The following is a 22,970-nucleotide window of genomic DNA, read 5'->3' on the forward strand; positions in this document are numbered from 1 at the left end:
AAAAAGAAAAAAAGTAAAAAAAAATAATGTAATATTATTATCCTTTATAGTTAATTCTTTTTGCTTAATTTGCCTTTTTTCAACTATGTTTATCTAGTATTGAAAAAGTTAAATGAAATTTTGAATACCAATTAGTGATAAGTTAAGAAAATTACCCAATATACTGACTCGGTGCGCAAACGAAAGTGCGCACCGATGTTGATGAAAAACTCCATAAAGAAAAAAATTTATATCTTCATTAACTTCATAAGAATTTAGACTCAAAAAGCACGCAACTAATTAGTGAACCGCTGTAATATAACCTTATGGCAGATTTTTCTACAAAAAGTTTACAAAAATACGTCACGCTTAAAGAAAAATTAAACAATTTTACAAGTCTTTTTTTATGTTACAATAAATGTTAAGACTACTGCTAGTTTTCTGAACTTTATTTTTGTAAACATACAAGAAAATGCGTGTCGGCCTATAAAAATAAACTTTGTTTGTGATTTTTATTTTAAACAAATACAATCAAATGAATTAAATCTAAAAAGTATACTTTTAACAATTTTACAAAGTTGTAATAAACTGTAATAACAGTAATAAAGTTGGTCTATTTTAACTTCTGTGTAACTTTATTTAAATTATGTGCAATGAGGTGTTGTTATCACTGTTGTATTGTATATTAAAGATATTGATATTTTTAATATAGATATTGATAAAACAGATACTTTCGTTTTATTGAATATATTAATTTTTAAAGATACAAAGTTTACTGTAAGTAGTAAAATAATTTTTATTTAGTAAGCTTACATTTGTGCAAGTATAAGTAATTCTAATGAAATTGGTACTTTTTTTTAAATTGTTTAGTTTGTAATATATAAGTATTTATAAAACAGTTACTTCGAACTTATTTTACTTAATGAATTTATTTAAATTATATTACTCAAAAAAAGATCTTTTTATAGCTAATTACAAAAGTTTTAATTTAGGTGAAATTTTTGAGAAAAAAATTTGCGCACCCCCTGACCAAAATACCACGCTACGCCACTGGTGGATAGCTAAATAATCTTTTTTTTCTAACCACCACAGTGCAGCAGTATTTAGTTTTTATTAAATTGTTTAGTTTTTTCTGATTTTAATCGTAGTAAATTATATAAAAATAAAAATAAAAATATATAATTTTTTTTTTTTGTTTTACTAAAAGTTTCGATTTGTTTATGATAAAAGAATAAAATATCTTAGTAGTTTTTGTCAGAAATCAAATAGTAATATTCTTATAAAATTAATCAAGTGCTTTAAAAATATTTAAAGTTATTTCTTTTATCTACGTTTATCTATTTATTACGTACCAGGGGCGTCGAGTGGGGTGTTGCACTGCCGCAATTGCACCACCTTAAAATCTTGTAAGAAAAAATTAAGTATCTATAACGTTTTTGTTATTTTTTAGAACAAAATCTCTTATAAAACTCCAATTTAGAAAACGACCAATTTGCTCACTTCACTGCCGCAAACTCTTAGCTGACTGCCGCAAATGAACTCAAAACAGCAAAATTTCATTAAGAACTACCGCAAAATCAATATCTTGCGGTAAGTAAGCTAAGTTGAAAATTCCCTGAAACAGTACAAGTTTAAGTATCATTCCACAAGTTTTTGTAAACAAAAATGAAAACAAAGCTAAGCAAAGCACAGGCGATTAAAGCAGAGGCACCTCGAGCAAAAGCATTTCAAGCAGAGGCAATTGAGCAGAAGCAACTCGAGCAAAAGCATATCAATCACAGACAACTTGAGCAGAGCAACTCTAGAAGAAGCAAATCGAGAAGAGGCAACTCGAGAAGAAGCAACTCGAGAAGAAGCAACTCGAGAAGAGGCAATTCGAAAAGAAGCAACTCGAGCAGAAGCAACTCGAGAAGAGGCAACTCAAGCAGAAGCAACTCGATCAGAAGCAACTCTAGCAGAGGCAACTCAAGTGGAGCAAATCGATCACCTTCAACTCGGATTTTTTTTTTCTGCACCACCTAGGAAAAATACCACGCGACGCCGCTGTTACATACCACAACTAACAGAATCCGGTTTCAGGTTTTGTCTCATTCTTTTGACTTAAAAAATAGATATTAGTTTTTATAGATTTTATTCGTATGTAATGAAAACAAATAACTTTTAATACTTAATAAACTTAATCACGTTGTTTCTCAGCAGCTTTTTTAAACTGAATCGAAGATGTATACTAAGTTGATAATTTTAAACTTGGATAAAGTATTCTACTAACAAGCCAAACTTAAAAAATAAAACAAAGTCTGCTATTTTTAGTTGAAAAAGTGTCAGCAGTGACATATAAGATACTTTCCACAGAATGTAAATTTTTATTTGATTTATAAACATAAAATTCATGCTCGTAAGTTTTTCAATCTTGGCTTTTTTACAATTTTTTTAATTTAAAAAAACACTGACTGGTTTGATGTAGCTAATTATTTATGTTAATTAACAAGAAAATAAGAGCGCTCAAAAATATTTGGTCCTAGGATCTGGTGCACGAAAAGTTTTTTTCGTGCACCACTCGTACATCACTTGGATACCTTTTAACGTCATGTCTAGGACAAACTTTTTGTTTCAAAAAGTTGAAATCAAGAAAACTTTAGACAGATTATTAAAGTATTTAAGGGTTTTAAAAGAAAAACTTGCGCTGTTTAAAATGAAAATAGTAATATATGTCTTATTTATATTTTAGTAAGCTTAACAAAATAACTTAAACTTTAAATATGTGCTGTGCAGTGTATAGAATATATAAATATTATTTTCAACAACTTAAAAGAAAAAAATAACTAAATAAATAAAAGTTGATTACATAAAAAAATGTAAAAGGTGATCCACATCTGTTTTTTGAGCTTAGGTTTTTACAGATGTCAGTGAGAGTAGCTGGTAAATGACTACGTGAAAATTCTATCTACAAAATGCAAAAGAAAGTTAAAAAACAACACTTTATGAAACCGAACTAGAAGAGGAAATGGATATAACATTTTATTAATTGTTTTATTGCATCACTGTGTTTGTAGTTGATCTTTTATTGTTGTGTATCGTGTAACTTTTTTTCAAAAGCAAAACGTCTGGTGGATTGCTTATTTCATTGTTAAAGAGTTAGGTGATAATGAAAAGAACAATTTTTTTTTGAATAATTATATAAATAATGATAGATATTATATAAGGACATAAGTACTTTATTAAATACTAATTTTAGACTCTAAACTAAATTAACATTTTAATTAGGCCGTGCCAGAACCCTATAAGTAGCTAAATGTAACTAAAACTGATTTAAAATCAAAACGGACTAAAACTGCAGCCCACGGAAAATTTTTTAGCTTGAAATTTGGCCCGTGATAACCAATTGCCTGCCGAGCCGACCCCTATTATAGACCATTAAAAAAAGTTTTCCCCATTCTAAAACCTATTCAACTATCATTTTCAAATAGGTAGTTGGAGAAACCTGCAAGTAATAATGGATTGGAAGGAAAATGCTTTAGCATTAAACAATGATTTTATTAATTCACAACTAATTTTAAAACAATTTCAAGACTCTATAAAACAAAAAGAAGAAAAATTCAGAAAAGACTTAAATTCAACCATTAGAAAACATGGTAATAAAAAGTTAATCTAAAAAATGTATGGTTTCTTAGTTTTTCAATTTAAAGCCTTATAGGAAGCATTATATTTTTACTTTCTTACAATCAACATTAGCTTTAAGTATATACTACAGATACTTATGATAGGAAAATAAAAATTACTTATTGAGATAAAAATAGTTCTTAAAAGTTTTGTATATTTTAAACAAAATTTCATCTAATCTATAGAAATTTTGTTTCTACAGGATAAACTTTGCTTTCTTAAAAAAGACTGTTACATGGTTGCAACACACTTTAGCAACTTATCATAGTTTACAAAAAAAAAACTCAGGCTTATTTGATTTTTTTTTTCAAAACTGAGACTAGTTTAATTTTTTTTCTTCATATAAGTCTATGTTTTAATCATTTATATATTTTTTTCCTTAAAGTTGTGTTTTTATTTTACTTTTGTCATTATTTTCATGTATTATTTTCTGTGTAAAGTTGATTCACTATAGTAATGTATAAAAAAAGCATGCAAAAAATTATGCAAAACTTGTTGTATTTCTGTATTAGATATTTGTATTAGGATGATTCACAATAGTAAAGTATAAAAAAAGCATGCAAAAAATTATGCAAAACTTGTTGTATTTCTGTATTAGATATTTGTATTAGGATGACTCAGAACAGTTTTTATGACTAAAAAAGTGACAATCCTGATGTTATCATACTTACTATAAATTATTATCAATGTAAGTACTGAGAGTTGAGTAAAAAAAATTAAAAGTCATGTTAGAAAACTTTTTGAGTTTTATAATACCTAGCAAAATAACAAATTCAAAAATATTAAAATAAAAACTTTATGAGTATGAAAACTTAATCAAACTCTTATGTATGTTTAATGGCTTTAATTAAAAATGGTTGTTTAGATTATACTTTAGTTTAACCTAAACCAAGGAAATTTTACTGACAAGGTATTGTCAATGTATGTTATTTTAAATGTTTTATTTTAGTTATGCACAGAATAAAAGTATTGTTAAAGTCTTACCTGTTTTGAAGTTTTTATTTTTAAGTTAATTAACATCCTATTAGTTGATATGATTATAGTTTTTTCTGTCAGATATAATTAATTATCACTTAATCACATACTCCTATAATTTGTTGCATGTAATTTTTAAGAAAAGACATAAATGTTACATACTTAGTTAAACTGATCAAACCTAGTTTGCACAGAAACGTTTCAATTAAGTAAAAATTTACATTTTGCAAATGTTGCTTTCAATTGATTTGTACCACCAGCTTTGTATATTAATTTTTTTCATATTATAAGTTCCTAATATAATTAAGGCCATAGGGGGGGTCCCACTTTTTTTTTTACAAAAAATAACTTTGGATTTTATATGAAAGCTTTAAATACAAACTACAAGCCTGTTTTTATAGAATTCAAAAATATAATTTAACTTTTGAGATATTTTATTTTTTGTAAAAAGTTTCCGATACAAACGTATGGACCGCAAATTTTCCGGGGTTGATTTTTTTGGAAATTTAAAAATTCACTAAAAACCTATCTCCTCCTTCATTTTTTGATCTAGAGACTTCAAATTTTCAGGAAATGTTCCTTTTAATATTTTGAAGAATCTGAATGTTGGAATTTTTGAAATTTTGAAAAATAAAAATTTTATTCACAAAAAACTAAAAAAAAGGGTAGTTTTTTGACAACAATTTTTTTTTTACTCAAAATCAAAAAAATTCCTACAATAGATCTCTTTAAAGTTTAATGATACACATTCTGTAAAAATTTGAGAAAGATTACTCAAAAAATGAAGGAGGAGATAGATTTTTAGTGAAATAGTCTTTTTTCGCATTTTTAGTTTTTGCCTTCCATAAGGAACCTATTGAACGCCCTTTCTTTGATCGCTTATATCTCAAAAGTTACTTTGAGTTTTTTTAAGCGGTTAAAAGTGTCTGATAGCTCAGATTAAATTCTACAAAATAAGATCAAGTTGTAAAAAACAAAGTGGACCCCCTATGGCCTTAATATCTGATAAAGTATAAACACAAAATTAAAAACTTTAATTTATTTATTTTTTAAGTCTGAAATCTTTGCAGCAAAAATAGATCATGTCTGTACATTTGAAAAAGATGACATACAGCAATCAGCAAGTGAAGATGAAGAAATTGAAGGTATTGAAACTGATAAAAATAATGTTGATTTTGAACAGCATAATCTTGGCACAGAATGTAAAAATCAAAATAGAAAAAGAGCCCGTCAACAGCTGGTATGTAAATGTAGTTTAAATACTTTTCTAATAATTTTTAAAGTGTTTAACAAAGTATTTATTTTTATTTTTTTCAATTATGTTTTAAGAGGTTTATGGTTTTACTTAACATTTTTTATAAAAGTTTTTCTTTAATAAACTTGCTTAATTTTACTATACTTTACAATTTTTGAAGTACCAACATAACTTAATTGTTAATATTTTGTTACTTTTACAGTTATTAAATCATGAAAACAAAATGACTATTATAGCTGGTGTGGAAATGCTTGGTCTTAAGTGGTCAAAAATTAGAGATATTTTTTTCACAGACTTGAAAAAACATAAAAGTAGTAGTCAAATGATTATGAAAAAGTGTGTTTAACAATTTAGTTTACTTAATAACATTATTTTTTCTGTGAGAAAATCTTTGCTTAACCTTAATAAGTTTTCTTTATATTTTACTTATTTTAATGTTTTTGTTTTCTGAATTTAAGTGTTTAAATTTAATAAAAATCAAACATTTTTTGTATTCAATGTACACACACACAAATTTAAGAACAGCTGTTAAAATCAACGTTGTATAAGTTTTTTGTATACTTCTTGTACTTTATCATTACAACATTTTGTTTAGTTACTTCTAAGTTAAAATATTTTTGAAGACCTAACTTTTTTTTCAAATTTATTACTTTAATTTTTTGATAATTTAACTTTGTTTAAACAGGTTTGATAAAATGCTTAGTTCTAATTTAGTGAAGCTGGATTCAACAAGAAGTTATATTACTTGGTTAGATCCTGAGTTTGCCGAGCAATATGATTACTTTAAGTTCACTCTTGAGCAATATAATGAAAAAAGTATGTAAATAATAAATATTTTCTATTGTTTGAACTAGTTGATTATAATATATACTATTTTTATAACTCTAATGTTTACTACCATTTTAATTTAAAATATGAGTTGTATTAAACAATTTAATTATTTCACTTCCATTTTTTTTGATGATACTAATAATGAAATAAAATAAAAACATCAGACAACAAGCTTTTTTCAAATGTTACTTCTTTATAAAACTTATGATAAGAATATATATCACGAAAACAACTATATATATAAATATTTTAAATTTTACAGCTGCTATTGAGCTACACAAGAAAACAAAACTGTCAGAAATTTATAACGCTAAAGAAAAACCAAGATTCATTTCTAAAGATGAGTTATTAACAAAAAAAATGTTAAAACGAATCAAATTACAAGAAAAAGTTAAGTCAAATCACATTTTTGTTGCTGATTTTAAATCTCATAGACTGTATCTTGATGAAGCAATTATTCAAAAACCTTCAGTTGTGTCTGAGAAGAATACTGTAAGAAAATAAATATAAAAAAATATTGATCTTAAATAGGTGTTAATCAAATTTCAAAACTGCAAGTTGAGAACTTTAATTGTTACTCTTTAAATAAAGTAAAAGTTCGTTTTGAAACGTTATAAGTTTTGTACAACTGTGAATAGTATCTGGTACAAAAAATTCAATGTTTACTCTTTTATTTTAATGAAAGCCAAAAATTATTTTATTAAGCAAGTTCTGTTTCAGTAAATAGTTTTTTATAGTTTAGGGTGTTTAAATTGAAATTAAACTACATTGTTATTGTGAAAAAGTATAATTAAAACAAAAAATTAAACTTTATTAGTTGACAAAAGTTTTACATGTTTTAAAGGAGATTAGTATAATAATTTAAATTTAGTTAAACAATTTTACTCTTTAAAATATATTTTCTATAATTTCTTAAAAATCCACTTGGTAAAACAAGGTGCTAAAACAAGGACTGTTGAAGTTATATTAATTAAAGTTAAGGCCATAGGGGGGGGGTAGGCCATGTTTTTTACAAGTTGATCTTATTTTATAGAGTTTTTAATAAGCTTCAAGTAGCTTTTTACCGTTTTTAAAAAATCGAATTAGTTTTTGAGATATGACCGGCCAAAGTCGGGCCGCATAACAGGTTCCTTATGGGGAAGGAAAAACTAAAACGGCGAAAAAAGACTAATGCATTCAAAATCTATCTTCTCCTTCATTTTTTAAGCAATCTTCTTCAAACTTTCACAGTCTATTCTTAATACAATAACAAAAAAACGTTATTTGTGACTTTAAAAAATTTGAAAGAAAAATACCTTTTTTTTGAAAAAAATAAAAAAAATTTGATAAAAAATCACTTTTTTTTTTTAATTTTTGTCATAAAATTTTTATTTTTTTAAATTATTAAAATTCACAAATAACGTTTTTTTCTCATAATGTAAGGAACATTTCCTGAAAATTTGAAGAAGATTGCTTGAAAAATGAAGGAGAAGATAGATTTTAAAGCCCGTTTTTAAAAACTTGAGAAAAACGGCTTTAAAGTTAGCCTTTATATACCCTTTATAAAGACAACCCTTTATATAACCGGTCATAAAAAAAAAGTTACTTAATATTTTTAAAATCTAAAAAAAACATCTGAAAGATTATGAAATTTACTATAATATAAGTCTATATGTTATTTTTGGTCAAAAAATGGCTTCTACCCCCCTCCCCCCTATGGCCTTAATATAATTAAAAGATTCTAAATTATCTGATGGTCAAGTGTATTAGCTTTACATAATGCAAAAAAAATTAAAATCAATTATTTTTAAACCAGTTTTTATTTATCATTACAATATTTTACATGCTTGTTAAATTAAATTTAAATAAAGTTTTTATTTTCAAGCCACACACGACTGAAACAGATGCCATGGTAGCTGCCGGAGTAGAATTTTATGGAAATGATGCGTTACAAGCAATATTGAATTTATTTCCTTTTCCTTCCAGTTTTAATATTGATGTAATTATAAGCAGGTGCAAAATATTTTACTTTGTTTTAAAGTAGATTTATTTTAAGATAAAACTAACTTACTCACTTATAAGTCCAAATATGACTACTTTAAAAATTTGTTTAAAACTTTATAAAAAAAATTTTAAACGGCTAGCTGTCAACAACTATCTTTTCGAATTTGACTTTTCTTTTGAAACAGTCTTCCTGTAAATAAAACTGTCATTAATCCAGTTGATTTAAATTTCATATTTTTCTAAATGTAAATTACATTGCTTAACCAGGGCTAGGTTTGTCAAGTAAATTTGTCAAACTTGTCACTATTTTTTTAGTTTTTGGAACTTTAAAATGCAGTTGAATTAAAAGTAAAAATAAATGTATACTAAAATAACGTAAACTTAATTGTGAGTAAGCTGTGATACTAGTTACATGATTATTTTGTTATAAACTAATGTAATTATTCAAAAATAAAATATTTTAGGATAAGTTTACAAAAATACAGCAATACAAAAAAGTTTATATCTAATAGTCTTGGTCCGTTATATACAAAAAAGCTCCCATATTTGACTTACTTATTTTAGAAGTTGTCAACCCTTTTTCCTGGATGGTTGCGGTATTATATGTAAAAAGCAGTTTTAATTTAATATAGTTTTTTATAGGGCATTTATAGTTAAAAAAATATGCTTTCTATGTTGTATATTATTTGTCATACTCTTAAAAATAAGCTAATTTTGTTCCAAACAAATCAAATATTAAATTTAAAGTATCTTATTTTTAAAGTAAGTTATAATAAACAGGAACAAAATGTACTAATTTAATGTATTTTCACAGATACTCAATAATAAGTAGATGGATGGAAAAAGATTTACCTAAAGATTCTCGTAATTTTAAATTTGAAAATGATTTTCATAAACTTTTCAAAAGATTCAAGCGTTTATCACCCGAATTAAATAGTTGTCAGTTACTTTATTTTGTTAAAAGAAACTAGATTATGAGTTTCTCATAATAATTTTTTTTAATTTAATAATTTAAGTTTTTGAAAAAAAGTAATTATTGAATTTTTTTTCTATACATTAATTACAGAGTAAAAACTAATTTCAAAATTAAGTATAAATTTAAAGAATTAATAAAATTTTAGTGTAAAAATTAGAGTTTTTTCACAGTGAAAGTACACACATATGAAATTGGATGCCCGAGGGAGGTAGTGATATTCTCACAAGATGACTTCAATATGTTTCCTATCACTTACAAAACTTTAAAGTCTTGGAAACCAAAAAAGATTACCGAGGTAATATCCAGTTTTTTTTCAAGAATTTACTTCAAAAAAATTAAAATTATATAGTTAAAAAACATAAAGTCAATTTTTTTCAGAATTTTGACAGCGAATTGGATTTACAAATTTTATGTTTGTTTAATTTGATAGGAAAAAAGGATCCATGGCAAAACATGTTACAACTTTTACCAAAAACTGCATGGCCTCAATGGATTACTGCTGACAAATTGAAATATCGGTTATTTTTTGATTATGTTAAAAAGTTTAGTGATAAATAAATGGAGGTTTTCAAAAACTTTAAATGTGAAAACATATAATAAGTTCTCCAATTTTTTTATGTAAATATAATATAAAATATTCATAAATCTTACTGTATTGCTCATGCATTTAATGGGCGTTGAAAACAGCAAACATTTATACAAGTTTTTTAATTAAAAACAATGTACGTTTAAAATATTTGCGATTTTAGTAGTTTTGGTTTCAAACAGAATGATAAGTGTTTATAAAACACGTAAGAGCATACCATTCTATTTAGTTATATATTATACTGTTTGTGTTTAAATTAACAACTAAAACTTATAAATTTATAATAAAAACTCTGCCTATAAAGTGTTTATCATTAGGTTTAATGAACTCCTGAAAATGGAAAAGTTAAGTGTAGTACCAAAACATGATTCTGACAAATTAATGATAAAAATTGATTCAGTATTGTCTAAAGGTTTAATAATTAATATGGACTACTTTATGGAGCAATCAGATTACTATAAAACAGGTTAGTTATGTTATACGTATGTTGTTTTTGAATTAATTTTATTTTCAATAATGGAATTATTTTTAAATAGTTTCGATAAACTTTATAATGTAAATAATAAAATTAATAATTTGCCTTTTAAACAGTTTATATTTTTTTGTAAAAAAAGAGTTTTTACTTGAATATAGCAGTAAAACTTAAAAAGTCTTCATTATTAACTTAGCTAGAAAAATACAGTTAAAAAACAGTATTTTACTAGTTTTTATAAGGAATAAGTTTTAGGCTGTTCTACTTAGCGTGTATTGGAAGTCAAAGTTAAAGTTTTAGTTCCCAGTAAAAAGTTGAATTTAATAGTTGTTTAAATGATTGTTAGCAAAATAGTTATCTTAGTAGCTATGATTAATCTTTTTAATTCATATAATCATCACCTGAAAACTATCTTGATATTTTAAGAGTTTGTATATTAATAATAAGTATGAGCGTTTATTATAGCTTACTGTTTTGCTAGAGATTTCAAAACAATATTTGTTTCATTTAATTTTAAACTGATCGCTTTATTTTCCGATTAATAGTATTCTTAAATGAAAATTTTTCTCAGCGAATGATAATATTGAGTATGTCAACCTAGTTATATAAATGTCTGTAAAACATTATAACTTACTCTATCGATTATCTATATAATGTTCCTTATAATCTTTTGATGACTTTACTATGTCAAGATACTTCAAAGTAGAATTTGTTTTAAGAACGTTAGTTACTTATATTTTAACCAATAAAGTTAGTGCATATATGATAGTGAAGATACTATTTAAATTTTATCAAAAAAAAACTATTTAGAAATATTAAATTATTTTAAAAGTTATTACTGAATAATAGTTCAGACAGTTGTTATAAAGGTTTTTTTAGCATACGGAACTGATTTATAATTTGAAATTATAATTATAGCACGAAAAGAAATGGAATTAAAATCAAAAGATACTGGAAAACAATCTAAAAGAAAAAAGAAATAGTATAATTAAGCTGTAGATAGAAACACAGGAAAAATTTGATACTATTAAGAAGCTTAGTAAACAACACTGCTAAGCTTTATACAGCTTAATTCGTGATCAATTAGTGTTTACCTTTGTTTATTTTATTTCTTCTAATTTTTAGTTAATTTTTCTCGGTAAATACGACGAAAATAGTACTAATTTGTATAAACACTTTTTAAACTTTTTATGTTTCTTGGTATAATTTTTGTTTGGTATTAATAAACTTTATTGATTAAAGTGGTAATTGATTAAACTATTTTTATAATAAAACCTATATATACGTTTTCTCAAAGTAAAATTTGTTTAGCTTTTATATTACTTTCTGTATGAGCTTATTTTAAACTTGAAAAAAAAAACATTAAGTTTTTATCTTTATTTGCTAAGAATGTTATCAAAATTTTATTTAGTTTATTTTACCTAACATATCTTAGTTTTCTTCAATAGAATATACAGGGTTGCCACTTTACCTGGAAAAACCTGGAATTTGAGAAATTTTGAAGAAAACCTGGAAAAACCTGGAATTTTTAACATTTTTAAGAGTAAAATTTCAGTTTGACACAATAAATCTATCATATTAGTAAGATTTTTTGTCATCACCAAAAAATTTTTTTATTAAAAAACACTTTTAAAGCAACTTTCAGTATCTTTTCAATGTTTTTATACTATTTAACGCAGTTTCTACATTAAACGTAACTTAAAACTAAAAATGGACCCAAAAATTTGTACTTTTAAAAACCTGGAAAAAATTTGGAAAACCTGGAAAAATTTTTGAAAAAACGAGTGGCAACCCTAAATATAACATTACCGATATTTTTCCAACATAGGTTTATGCTTTGCACTGTTTTTATTTTTTGAACTTTTGTTTTAGATAGATCAAAAGTTATCATGTTTTTTTAAACGGTTTGATATGAAATAATTAAAACTATGACAGTCTTTTTTTATGTTGTTTGACTATTTTGCATTAAGTTTGTAATCAAAACTTTTTTAACATTAGAAGTTTTATAATTCTAAACTTATTTGAGCTTTATCTCTAAATTTTCATAAATAGATCTAAAATTATTATTTATTTTGAGTAAATCTGAAAATTTAGTAGAAAGTTTAAAGTAAAATAGTAAATAGATATAAAAAACGGTACAGTTTTTATTATAATAAATGTTTTATTAAAATTTAAGTAAAAAAAACATGGGTTTTTTAAATACCTTCTGTTTTATCCACATTAACAATATTTGATAAATTTAATTACCTTTAAAGGTTAATCGTCAACGGTTTTGTATCTGATTTTTCTAACGTTTTAACAATTTCATGTTTTAAAGATGTTACTTACAGCTAAATAATTTTAAATTTAAATCATGCCTGTTTAAATTTGAGTTTAAACTACTTTATAACAGGTTTTCCCAAAATTATTTTCATAAACTCCTAATATTCATAAAATATTTAAATTATTTCCCCCACTATAACCCAAGAATATCTAGTTTAAGTTTTAAATTTCCAGTAAATTGTGCCTAAGACTTCGTGCACTTCAACAAAACCCTACAAAATCTACTGAAGTTTCGAATCTCGTGAAATGTTGTCTCTGCAGCTTATCGCGCCCTGACTTGCTAAGATGGCCCTCAAGGGGCCATATGGACCTATTATGGCAAACCTTGCTTTAGAAAATACATATTTTTTAAATAAAGCAAAGTACGAATTTATCCAATAAATACTTGGAGCAAAGTTGTATTAAAACAATATAAACTCTCTTAATAATGCTCAAAAAAAGCTTTCTCAAAGTGAATGACAGTTCACAAAGCTGCTAATCTTAGTAAAAAATATACTGTGAAATCTAAAGAAATGAAAAACATTCGAGATACTATAATAAAAATTGTAACTACACTAAAAAAATACTACTTATTTAGGTAATTAAAAACTAACTTACATATATATAATCTCTATAAATGAGGGAAATTTCAATAATTCACATTGAATAAATTCATATAACAATTAACTTTAAAAAATCTTTAAGTAGATCACTATAACATTTAAAGAAAATTTTTCTGTAAACATTAATTTTTGTGAATGTCAAGAAATAAAAAGAACTATGTTTTTATTTTAACTTAAAAAAATACTATTACTCAGCAAATTAACTTTATAACTATATTCGAAGAATTTTGATTATAAAAACTAAACTTTAGTCAAAAAATTTAAATAGAAATTAATCTTTAAAACTTTTTTAATACCAAACTAAATTTTTAAAAGTAGTCTTTATTTTTTCTTATAAAAACAGTTCTAAGTCTCCTGTTAAAAATAACAATAAAAATCACTTAAATTTTTATTTTGTCTTTAAATGTCTTCTATTAGTCTTAGAACTTATAGAGCTAGTTTACAAGCATAAATAATGAGGTTGTAATTTGCCTTAAGATTTAATTTTTCGAAAACATTTATGGATTGGTATCAGTAAGACTTGTACATGAGCATAAGCGCCAACTCAGTTTTATAAAAAACAGAATTTTTTTGTTTAAAACACTTTTGCTGTAGACTCTGAGAACCATATACATTGTAAAATCAAATTAGACATAGTGTAATACTTATTTTATTAAGTTATAAAAGATAAGAACAATTATCACCTTTTTAAAGATAATAATTCTAGCACTTAAGACTTTTATTGTACTAGTTAACACAAAAAAAGTATAAAGAAAAAAAGAAAACTACACTTACCAAAACTACAAAACAAAATTTTGTATCGATTTAAAGATATCTTGTACCTACAGTTTGTACTTAAAATTACTAGGAAACTAATTTTTAAACAGTTTGCTACCATAAACAGTTCAAAGAATATCACAATCAGCTTATGTAATATGCTGTTAATTTTAAATCGTTGTGTTAAATTATAAGAATGACTGTAAAGTTTAAAAAATTAGATTTTTGATTAAAAAAAAAAATTCAAGTTTTAAATAATATAAAACTTAAATTAAACCTACAAAACGTAAGTTAAACATTTGTGTTCAATACTTGTCTAACCTAGCAATTAATAAAATTTAACAATGACGTTGATAACTAAGACAAATTGCAAATTAAAAATTGTTAAGATCACAAAAAAAGAATAAAGTTCTAGTTTTATAAAGAAATAAAACGTATGCTGTAATTTATTAGTTGTTGAAAACTTGTAATTAAACTTCAAAACTTATTGAACGGTTACAACTAAAGGAAGAATCATGACTAATTAAAAAAAAACAGTTCTTCTTAGTTGATTATATAATAAAAAATATTTATGCTAGCGTTAAGATAAAATTTTATAGTTGTTACGAAAATCAAAACCAAAAAAACAGTTTCCTTTTTGTAATCATATATAGTTTTTTGTTTATTACTTTCGTATAATCGAACTTGTAACTTTTCTTGTATATCTTCAATAATAAGTAATATAAATAAGTATAAAATATCTTGTAATAAAGTTTTTTAAAATTCATAAAAATTTATCTAAGTATAGCGGGAACTTTATTTTAAATAATATTCATATATAAATGCAACTTTGTTATTTAAAAAAATGTTAATTTGTTTGAACGTTGGTAATTATAATTTCTAAGATGTTGAAATATAAATAAAGATTTACAGAAATGTTAATCTTTTTATCTGTAACAAAATTATGCTAAACAAAGAAGCAGTTAACAAAGTTTTATATAAACAACTTTAAAACTGTAATTTTCACTGCATATTTGCAATCTGAGAAAAATTCAGTTTTACAATGTGTGAGTATCTAGTCTCTAGTGAATCCTAAATTAAAAATCCAAGATTTGTTTCCTAAAACATAATCTCTATGATTATTTATTTCAATGAAACTAAAGTATTTTTTTACAATAAAAATATAATTTTGTTTTTTTAACTAGTTATGTAGGCGTAATAATACACTATTTTATATATTTTGATGCCTTAATTTTTTTCTAATATATAAATTGCAATTAAGTAACTTGATACCTTCATAACTACTAAAAGGAGGTTTTGACATTTGAAGAGGTTCAAAAAGTTTATAAAGATAACTACATCTAAAAACTTCTGAGAGTTCGGCAAAAGTTTTACAGTAAAAAAGAAATATTGTATTTTAGAACTAATCCACAAACAAAAAAAATTGCTTAAAGTCGAATCATTGTACTTTTAAACAACTTCAACTCAAACTTTATAGCCAAATATATTATTTAATTTATTTAGTTTTATTTGTAATCTTTTAATCTTTCAGTCCTGAATATAAAATAAATAAGTATGATAGTTTTTTTAAAAAAATAGTGTTCACATGATACTTTGTTTTGTTCCTCATGTAAACATTCTAAGTTTTTACTTAATAAAGCGAATTAAGCGAAGCAATATTAAAAAAATTATCTGAACGTTTTATTCAACAAAATTCAGAAGACAAAGATAAATACACCAATAGTTTGATACTCACGGAGTAATTAAATTTCAATTGAAAACAAATCGGAACGTAATATAAGTTTATCATAAATTAAGTATCTAAGCTATGTCATTCATGCTAATTTTCATTCCATTCAAGTTAACAACTGTATATTCACAGTCTACAGCGCAAATTTTCACAAGTAAGAAAAATTTGTTAGGTTGGCAATAAAGTTTCTAATAGCAGCATTTTACTCAGTTTAATATAAGTAAAATAAAAACGACGTCTTAATTGATTTTTTATAGTTTATTTTTCACTAAACTAAAAAACCTTTGAACTTGTTGAGTATAGCATTAAAAAATTTAAGCCTTATTTTAAATTTGATAACACCTGAGTCTAGGTTAAAATACTGTGAATGAAATCAATTCAGTATTTAATTTATTTTACATCAGCCTTGGACACAAAACACAAGTATTTTGTTTAAAAGTAATATTTTATAGAAAATGCTCCATTAGTTTTATAACCCTTTTGGCTTGATTTGATTATAAAAATAAAAGTAAATGGATAGTTTTAATTTAAAAAAAAAACTTTTTTTAGTCGTTTTAAGAGTTGACAAGTCTCTAAATATTATAGCCAAGGCATTAATACTCGCCCATAAGTTTTATAGTTTAAAAGGAGTAAAGCGCCTGATGTTTAGGTTTTAAGGGAAAATTAATTTCGTAAACATCTTTTACATTACTGTACTGTACGTATGTCTAGAAAGTTTTACGAAAAAAAACTACGGACGTTTTTTATCTATTTACCCTTCTCATTTCGGTATATGTTTTAGATTGTTGACTACCTATAATTTGATTAGTTAAACAATGAAGTATAAAGCGCTTGTATTAAGCTGCCGTTTAAAAACTATGTTCAAATTTGGTCCTATACCGTTGGATATATTTATCGCTATTTTTTATATTAATGTAAAATATTTGGTCAAAACCTCTATTATCGATTTAAAATTTATCATTTTTAAATGCACTATACCATATAATTTTATTTTTTGTTTCAAAAACAAAGGTTTTATGTGCTTTATTACTGATTGATTGATAATTTATGGCATATTTTACAAGTTTAAAAAATATTTTGATTTATAAAATTTTTTTACAAAAAAAATTTAGTTGTAGTAATAACTAAAAAAATCAACAAGATAAGAACAATATCGTTTTATTGTTATATCTTATTTTGTTTTATAAGATAACCTATTTTAAACACCTGTAAAAAACATTATCTTTGTTTTAATATATTTGATAAATTTAACCCGTCTTGATCTTCTTTTTTATTGAATAATTAAAGAATCATTGAATAAAAAAAGAATTTACTAATCCTTTTATTAAAAAATTTTTACAAACTAACTTTTAAGTATTGTTTTTTTGTTAATGATAATAAAAATTAGTTATATCTGAAAAAAAAATGGTTTAATGACATAGTTTTATTAAATTATTTCACTGCTAGAAATAAAAGTTTAAACTAGATTAATAGATAAAAGAATCCTTTCAAACTTTTATAAAAGTTTATTGGAAAACAAATAAAACATTAATCGACAACCGTTGAACTGTTTAGGGTATTTTTACTTAAAAAAACTCACGATATTCTTCATTAGTTCTTAATGGTGTAAAAACATTGTTATTAAACTTTTTATATTTACTTGAAATATTTAAAACAATGTAAAAAAACATAAAGTACAGAAAATTAAAAATATTATTGTAAAGAAAATTTGATACTTTTTATAAAGTATAAAATAAAAACTTAATAGTTGTTTAACAAAAACGTTTATGTTGCGACGTTATTGCATCGCTTTACTAAGCTATGTGTTATATGTTTTATGTAAAACTATCACAGCTTTTAGAAATTCGGTTGATCACCATTAAAACTATTTAATTCATGTTATGCTAGTTTAAGAATTTTAAACATTTTAAACAAAAATTTACCAAAACTCAAGAACACTTAAAGAAGAGCAAGACAAAAGAAAAAGTTTTTAAAATTGCAAGAGAAAAGATGCATTGTACGAGTGATTGTACCGATTGATTAGCACAGTTTAGAGTGAAGCTAACATGTCAGTAGTAGACTAAGCTTTTATATTATAGCCAGTATTAATTAAGGCCATCATCAACAAACTCGAGAGAAAAACAACATATCAGTTTTATTTTTATTATTTAAAATTGAGGTAGGTTTACTAAATTTTTATATTTTGAATTAGTTGTTATAAACAAAGTATATTTTACATCAACTAAAATTAAACTGATAAATGTTAGCTTCAATGATATAGTGTTTAAACTTAATATATCTGAAATAGACATTTTTTGTATGTTATAAAAATGACTATTTTCACTATTTTTTAGTACGTTCATTAGCTAGACCGTAAAATAGGTTTGCAATAACGTAAAACACAGGTTTAAAAATAACTAAGGCCCATTTTTAGACAAAACAATTTAATAAACTTACAGATAGAAAGTTAACCAGCCGTTTTGTTCTAGTTGTTTTTAATATGTTTTCGATTGATATACAGAATATTCATAGAGTAATACATTGTTAAATAAAATGAAGCATTTTTAACAGCTGTTATTTACAAACTTGCTTTTTTACACCGTGAGAGCAAGACTTTGCAAACATAGCAAAACATCTGTTTCATTGCTGGCTACTTAAAAGTTTGTAATTTTTCAGTTTTATGATGGAAAATCGAAGTACAGTCGACGTTTCCCAAATTAACCTAATCAATATTTTTGCGCACTTGAGTAAACTAAAAGATGGGTATTCTACGACAATCTTAACAGTGCTGACAGTTTACAGTTTGATTTTTGCAGCAGGAATTTTCGGAAATATATTTTTGTTATCTTTTTTTTCAAGCAGCTCCAGTGACTTTAAAAAATACAAGTAAGCACTATACTAATTTTTTGTTAATTTAGTTATAAAATAAAATGTATTTTGTTGATGTCAAATTCCATTTAAAGGTTTTTTAAATGCTTTAAGTTAATGTATATTAAAATACTTTATACTTGAATAAAAATTTCCAATAATTATAGTTTTAAACGTTTATTTAAATTCTTTATACTTAAAACATATTAGACTTAGTTTTTGAAAAAACAATTACATAAAACTGTATGTTTAAAAAGATTATACCTTTACTTTTTATATAACATTTTTAAACCAAAATAAAAAAATATAACTAAACTTACCTACTTGATAAAGTTTAAGCACAATAATCTATAAAAGTCACATATATCCTGCTATGAATATTATGCAACTCTGAATTTATATTATGATATAACTCGTTTACTACACTTTTAACGATTTTATGTTAAGTTTGTCAAGTTTTTTAAATAGATAAAAACATTTAAAGAACATAGTTTTAGTAGAATTATTATAATAATTAACATTATGAAAATAGTTAAAAAAAACTATATTAGTTACAAAAAGCAAAATAAACTAAACTACCAATGTTTTCTAAGTAACTTTTTTTTAACAAGATAAAAAAAAATCAAAATGTATCGAATAAATTAGAACTTTACAATAAAGAAGGAAATCAATGTGTCAGATAAACTAGTTTAAGTTCAACAAATATGAAAAAACCCGATTAAAATTTTAGAGTCTAAGTCTTAGACAAAAAAGTTTTTTAACACAATAAAATAAAAATTGAATAGTAATGTATTACTCACTATAAAGTTTTTAAAATATATGTTATTTGCTAATGTTTGTACATACTGTTTATAAATGAATAATCTGATAAAAATTTACTCAAAATCAAACAAAAGTATTTTATATATTTATTTTTTTAATTTTACGTGTTCGACAAACGAAAATAACCGTTTTTTTAAAGATTGTTAGATACTAAAACAAAAAGTAACTGTTAAGTTATAATTTGAACTTATACAAGTTTTAAAGCTCTTAAAGCTACTAGTTGCTTTTACAAAATGAAATTAATTTATTGGGTTTAAAAGTTTATTACGTTATAAAATTTTGTTAGTGCCAGATATTTTTAAACATATAAAACTATTTCAGTCAAACAGTTAAGTTTATAATGTGAAAGTAGTTTTTATCAACCGAGTATTTATAGTTTGTACAAGTTAGTAAATTTTTAAGTTGTAACATTTCTAAACAGAAAAAGCAGTACAGGTAAAGAAATATTAGTCAATATGGTTGTTAGCCATTTGATCTACGTTGTTTTTTGTATACCTAACAATGCTTACACGACAATGATAAGGATAATTAAAGAAACTCAAAATAAGACTAAAAATTTTGAGGAATGTTATAGTACATGGATACATGCATTTACTATGTGCCAACTTTTTCCTTATATCCAAGTAAGATTTACAACTAATTTGTGTAGATATATATTAATTAATTATAACTTTAGGTTAAACAGTTGCTTTGTACGTACTTTATTATTCTATCATCAGAGACTTTATAATTCAGTTAGAAACAAAACACTTGTTTGCTATTGTTTCAACACGGGATAAAATTAATCAATATGTTGATTACTTTTTAACTTATAAATTTGATGAACAGTGTTTGTTACACCTTTTATAAGAAATGTTGATTGAGTTAGGATATTATTTTCAAGCTGACCTATATCTTTCATAATTCAACCGAAAATGAAAATAAAAATTTTATCAGTCATTCAGTAATATTAACACTTATTTTGTAATTTATGAGTATAACTAATGAAATAAAGCTAAATAAACTTGTTTTTATTTATAGAATAGCCATACTAGTTTTTGAAAAATTTCATTGAAAGTGTTTAGCAAAATTATCTAAAATCTAAACTGTATAAGATAACGTAATTTTATACTTGCTAATTAAAGTATTAATTCTAAAAACTGAAATATTGAGTAAGGTATTTTCAAACGTTTCCATGTAAAACTCTTATAAAATATTAAGTACAAAAATAACTACATAAAGTTTAAAACCAATATAAGGTAGATAAACTTTAGCAAGCCATGCGTGTTTTAGTATTTTTAATATTTTTAAAATTAAATAATGTTTCAATTTAGCCAAAAACCTTTAAAAGTCAAAAGTATTTTAAATTTCCCCGCAAAACGGTATTTCATAAGTTATTTAGTATTATAATAAAAATAGATGATTTGTATTAAAAAGAAATAATCATTTGAAAAAGTAGCTAAAAAAAGTTATGCATCTGCTTCCGGTATTTTATTGCTTTGAAGTAAAAAAAAATTATATATTAAAGTTTAGATAAAATTTTATCATCTGAACTTTTAATACCATTCTATTAATATAATACTTGTTTAGGTTCTTCTTTTGTTCACAACATCCTGCAGCTTTTGTGCTCTGGTAGTTATGCAGTTCAGAAACTCCGCAAGAATTGCCACATATGCTAATTTTTTAGAAGCTACAATTTTTCGACGTTTGTTCAACGTTGGCTGTGTCTGGCTCATTTCTGCAATTTTGTCCCTGCCTGAAATTTGGCTCAACAAAACTTTTGAACTCGAGACCTTTAACAATACTCAATGGGAGTGTGGTGTAAATTACGACATTAAAGAAAATAGTACAATGGAACTTTTATTAGCATATTTTTTAGATTGGTACAGTAAAATAAGGTTGTGGTGGATCTTTTTTCTTGGTTGTGTGATTCCTTTTTTTGTAGTCCTGATTCTTTCAGTTTTTATCAATAGAAGACTAACACGAGCAGTAAACTTTATTTTAAACGTTTCCGAAAAAAGTCACTCGAGCCCTTCTAGCAGCCCCAATTTTGCCTCATACGGAACCTATAGTACTATTAGAAGTAGATTGGAACAAAGTAGCCCTGGAAATGACCACTACCCTGAAAGCTTTTGTTCTGCTCGTACTAATTTAAGTTTAGTCAAAGCGCAGAACTATTATCAGCAAAGAAGCAAAAATCAACCAATAAACAGTATTGAAAATTATAATATGGTATCATCGTCATTTAAACCGGGCAAAAGCGTCCCCCACTCACCCCTACTTTCGGTTGCTATGAAGCACGGAACTTCGCTTCTCTCCCTAAACCCTTCAAGTTATAACATCAGCTCGATTCGAACAACGACGTCCGGCTTGCCGCCTCACGGACATGGGCGAAACTTTAGACGGAGAAACAGTCGAGTGGCCAGGCACACTGTAGACAACGCTGCTGCTGAACGTAAGCTTTTAGTGGCAGTAGTTTCAACATCGTCGGTTTTTTTTATGCTTTTGCAAGTACCTGTTTTCTTGCTTGAATTGATTTATAAAAAAAGTTTTTATTTTAAAGAATGGACTAAAACATTTGCTGACGCAAGTCAGTACTTAAACTGTCTTGCCTTTACAATTATCCCAGTTGTAATGATGTTTTCTTACCCTGCTTATAAAGATTTTCTATTAAAACGAATTTGCTGTTTAAGACAAAAATCCTTCAAAGAATACATCGCTGATTTTTAACAAAGTTGTATCTATTATTGAAGAAAGTTTTTGCTTTTTGTATCTTTAAACACTTATCATACATACTAAAACTATAAATAATTTTTCCAGAAAACATGTTGTTTTATTTAAAACACTCTATTGCTAATAATTAAAGTTGATTTTAATGTACAGCTTAAGTTTTTTTCTTGTTTTAAGTCGACTTAAATGTAAAAGAAAAGTTATAAAATAGCTACTACACAAAAACTTTTGTTTAAAAATAACTTTTGTCACTGAAATACTTTGCACTTTAGTTGTAAAATTTAAAAGTTTTGCTCAAAATTTTAAAATATATAATAAAACCCAGTAATTGTTTAAAGTTTTATAAAAATTGTCTTTTACAAATTTTAAGCTTAAGTTTGTAGCTGCCTACTTATAAAATATAATATAAATTAGGTCTATAGTTATTTTCTTTTTAACAAAACAATTTTTATATAAACTATTATAA

The 22,970-nt window shown here is 24.7% G+C and overlaps 2 protein-coding genes across 2 annotated transcripts; both read left to right on the forward strand.

The window, feature by feature from the left end:
* Positions 1 to 3,472: 3,472 nt before the first annotated feature.
* On the forward strand, positions 3,473 to 11,958 carry LOC145833463 (uncharacterized). The gene is made up of 11 exons (XM_082940639.1): positions 3,473 to 3,611; positions 5,685 to 5,854; positions 6,072 to 6,205; positions 6,555 to 6,685; positions 6,963 to 7,192; positions 8,565 to 8,692; positions 9,498 to 9,622; positions 9,830 to 9,954; positions 10,038 to 10,177; positions 10,563 to 10,711; positions 11,636 to 11,958. Exons 1-11 carry the CDS (start codon positions 3,473 to 3,475, stop codon positions 11,698 to 11,700), a joined length of 1,536 nt encoding a protein of 511 aa, XP_082796765.1. The 3' UTR covers positions 11,701 to 11,958.
* Positions 11,959 to 18,159: 6,201 nt separating this feature from the next.
* LOC145834494 (uncharacterized) lies at positions 18,160 to 22,746 on the forward strand. Its single transcript, XM_082941936.1, has 4 exons — positions 18,160 to 18,284; positions 18,782 to 18,991; positions 20,217 to 20,418; positions 21,365 to 22,746. The coding sequence occupies exons 2-4, from the start codon at positions 18,786 to 18,788 to the stop codon at positions 22,502 to 22,504; spliced, it is 1,548 nt and encodes a 515-aa protein (XP_082798062.1). The 5' UTR covers positions 18,160 to 18,284; positions 18,782 to 18,785; the 3' UTR covers positions 22,505 to 22,746.
* The last annotated feature ends 224 nt before the right edge of the window (positions 22,747 to 22,970 follow it).

This window comes from Thalia democratica, chromosome 4 (assembly GCF_965202585.1).
Source record: "Thalia democratica chromosome 4, ktThaDemo2.hap1.1, whole genome shotgun sequence".
NCBI lineage: Eukaryota > Metazoa > Chordata > Thaliacea > Salpida > Salpidae > Thalia > Thalia democratica.

Excerpts from the sequence above, each read along its gene's own strand:
- LOC145833463 (XM_082940639.1), top strand. The coding sequence starts at position 3,473 with ATGGATTGGAAGGAAAATGCTTTAGCATTAAACAATGATTTTATTAAT. Across the intron at positions 5,855-6,071 it reads AAAGAGCCCGTCAACAGCTG|TTATTAAATCATGAAAACAA; the intron begins GTATGTAAATGT and ends TTACTTTTACAG. Across the intron at positions 9,623-9,829 it reads ATCACCCGAATTAAATAGTT|TGAAAGTACACACATATGAA; the intron begins GTCAGTTACTTT and ends GTTTTTTCACAG.
- LOC145834494 (XM_082941936.1), top strand. The coding sequence starts at position 18,786 with ATGATGGAAAATCGAAGTACAGTCGACGTTTCCCAAATTAACCTAATC. Across the intron at positions 18,992-20,216 it reads AGTGACTTTAAAAAATACAA|AAAAAGCAGTACAGGTAAAG; the intron begins GTAAGCACTATA and ends ATTTCTAAACAG. Across the intron at positions 20,419-21,364 it reads AACTTTTTCCTTATATCCAA|GTTCTTCTTTTGTTCACAAC; the intron begins GTAAGATTTACA and ends ATACTTGTTTAG.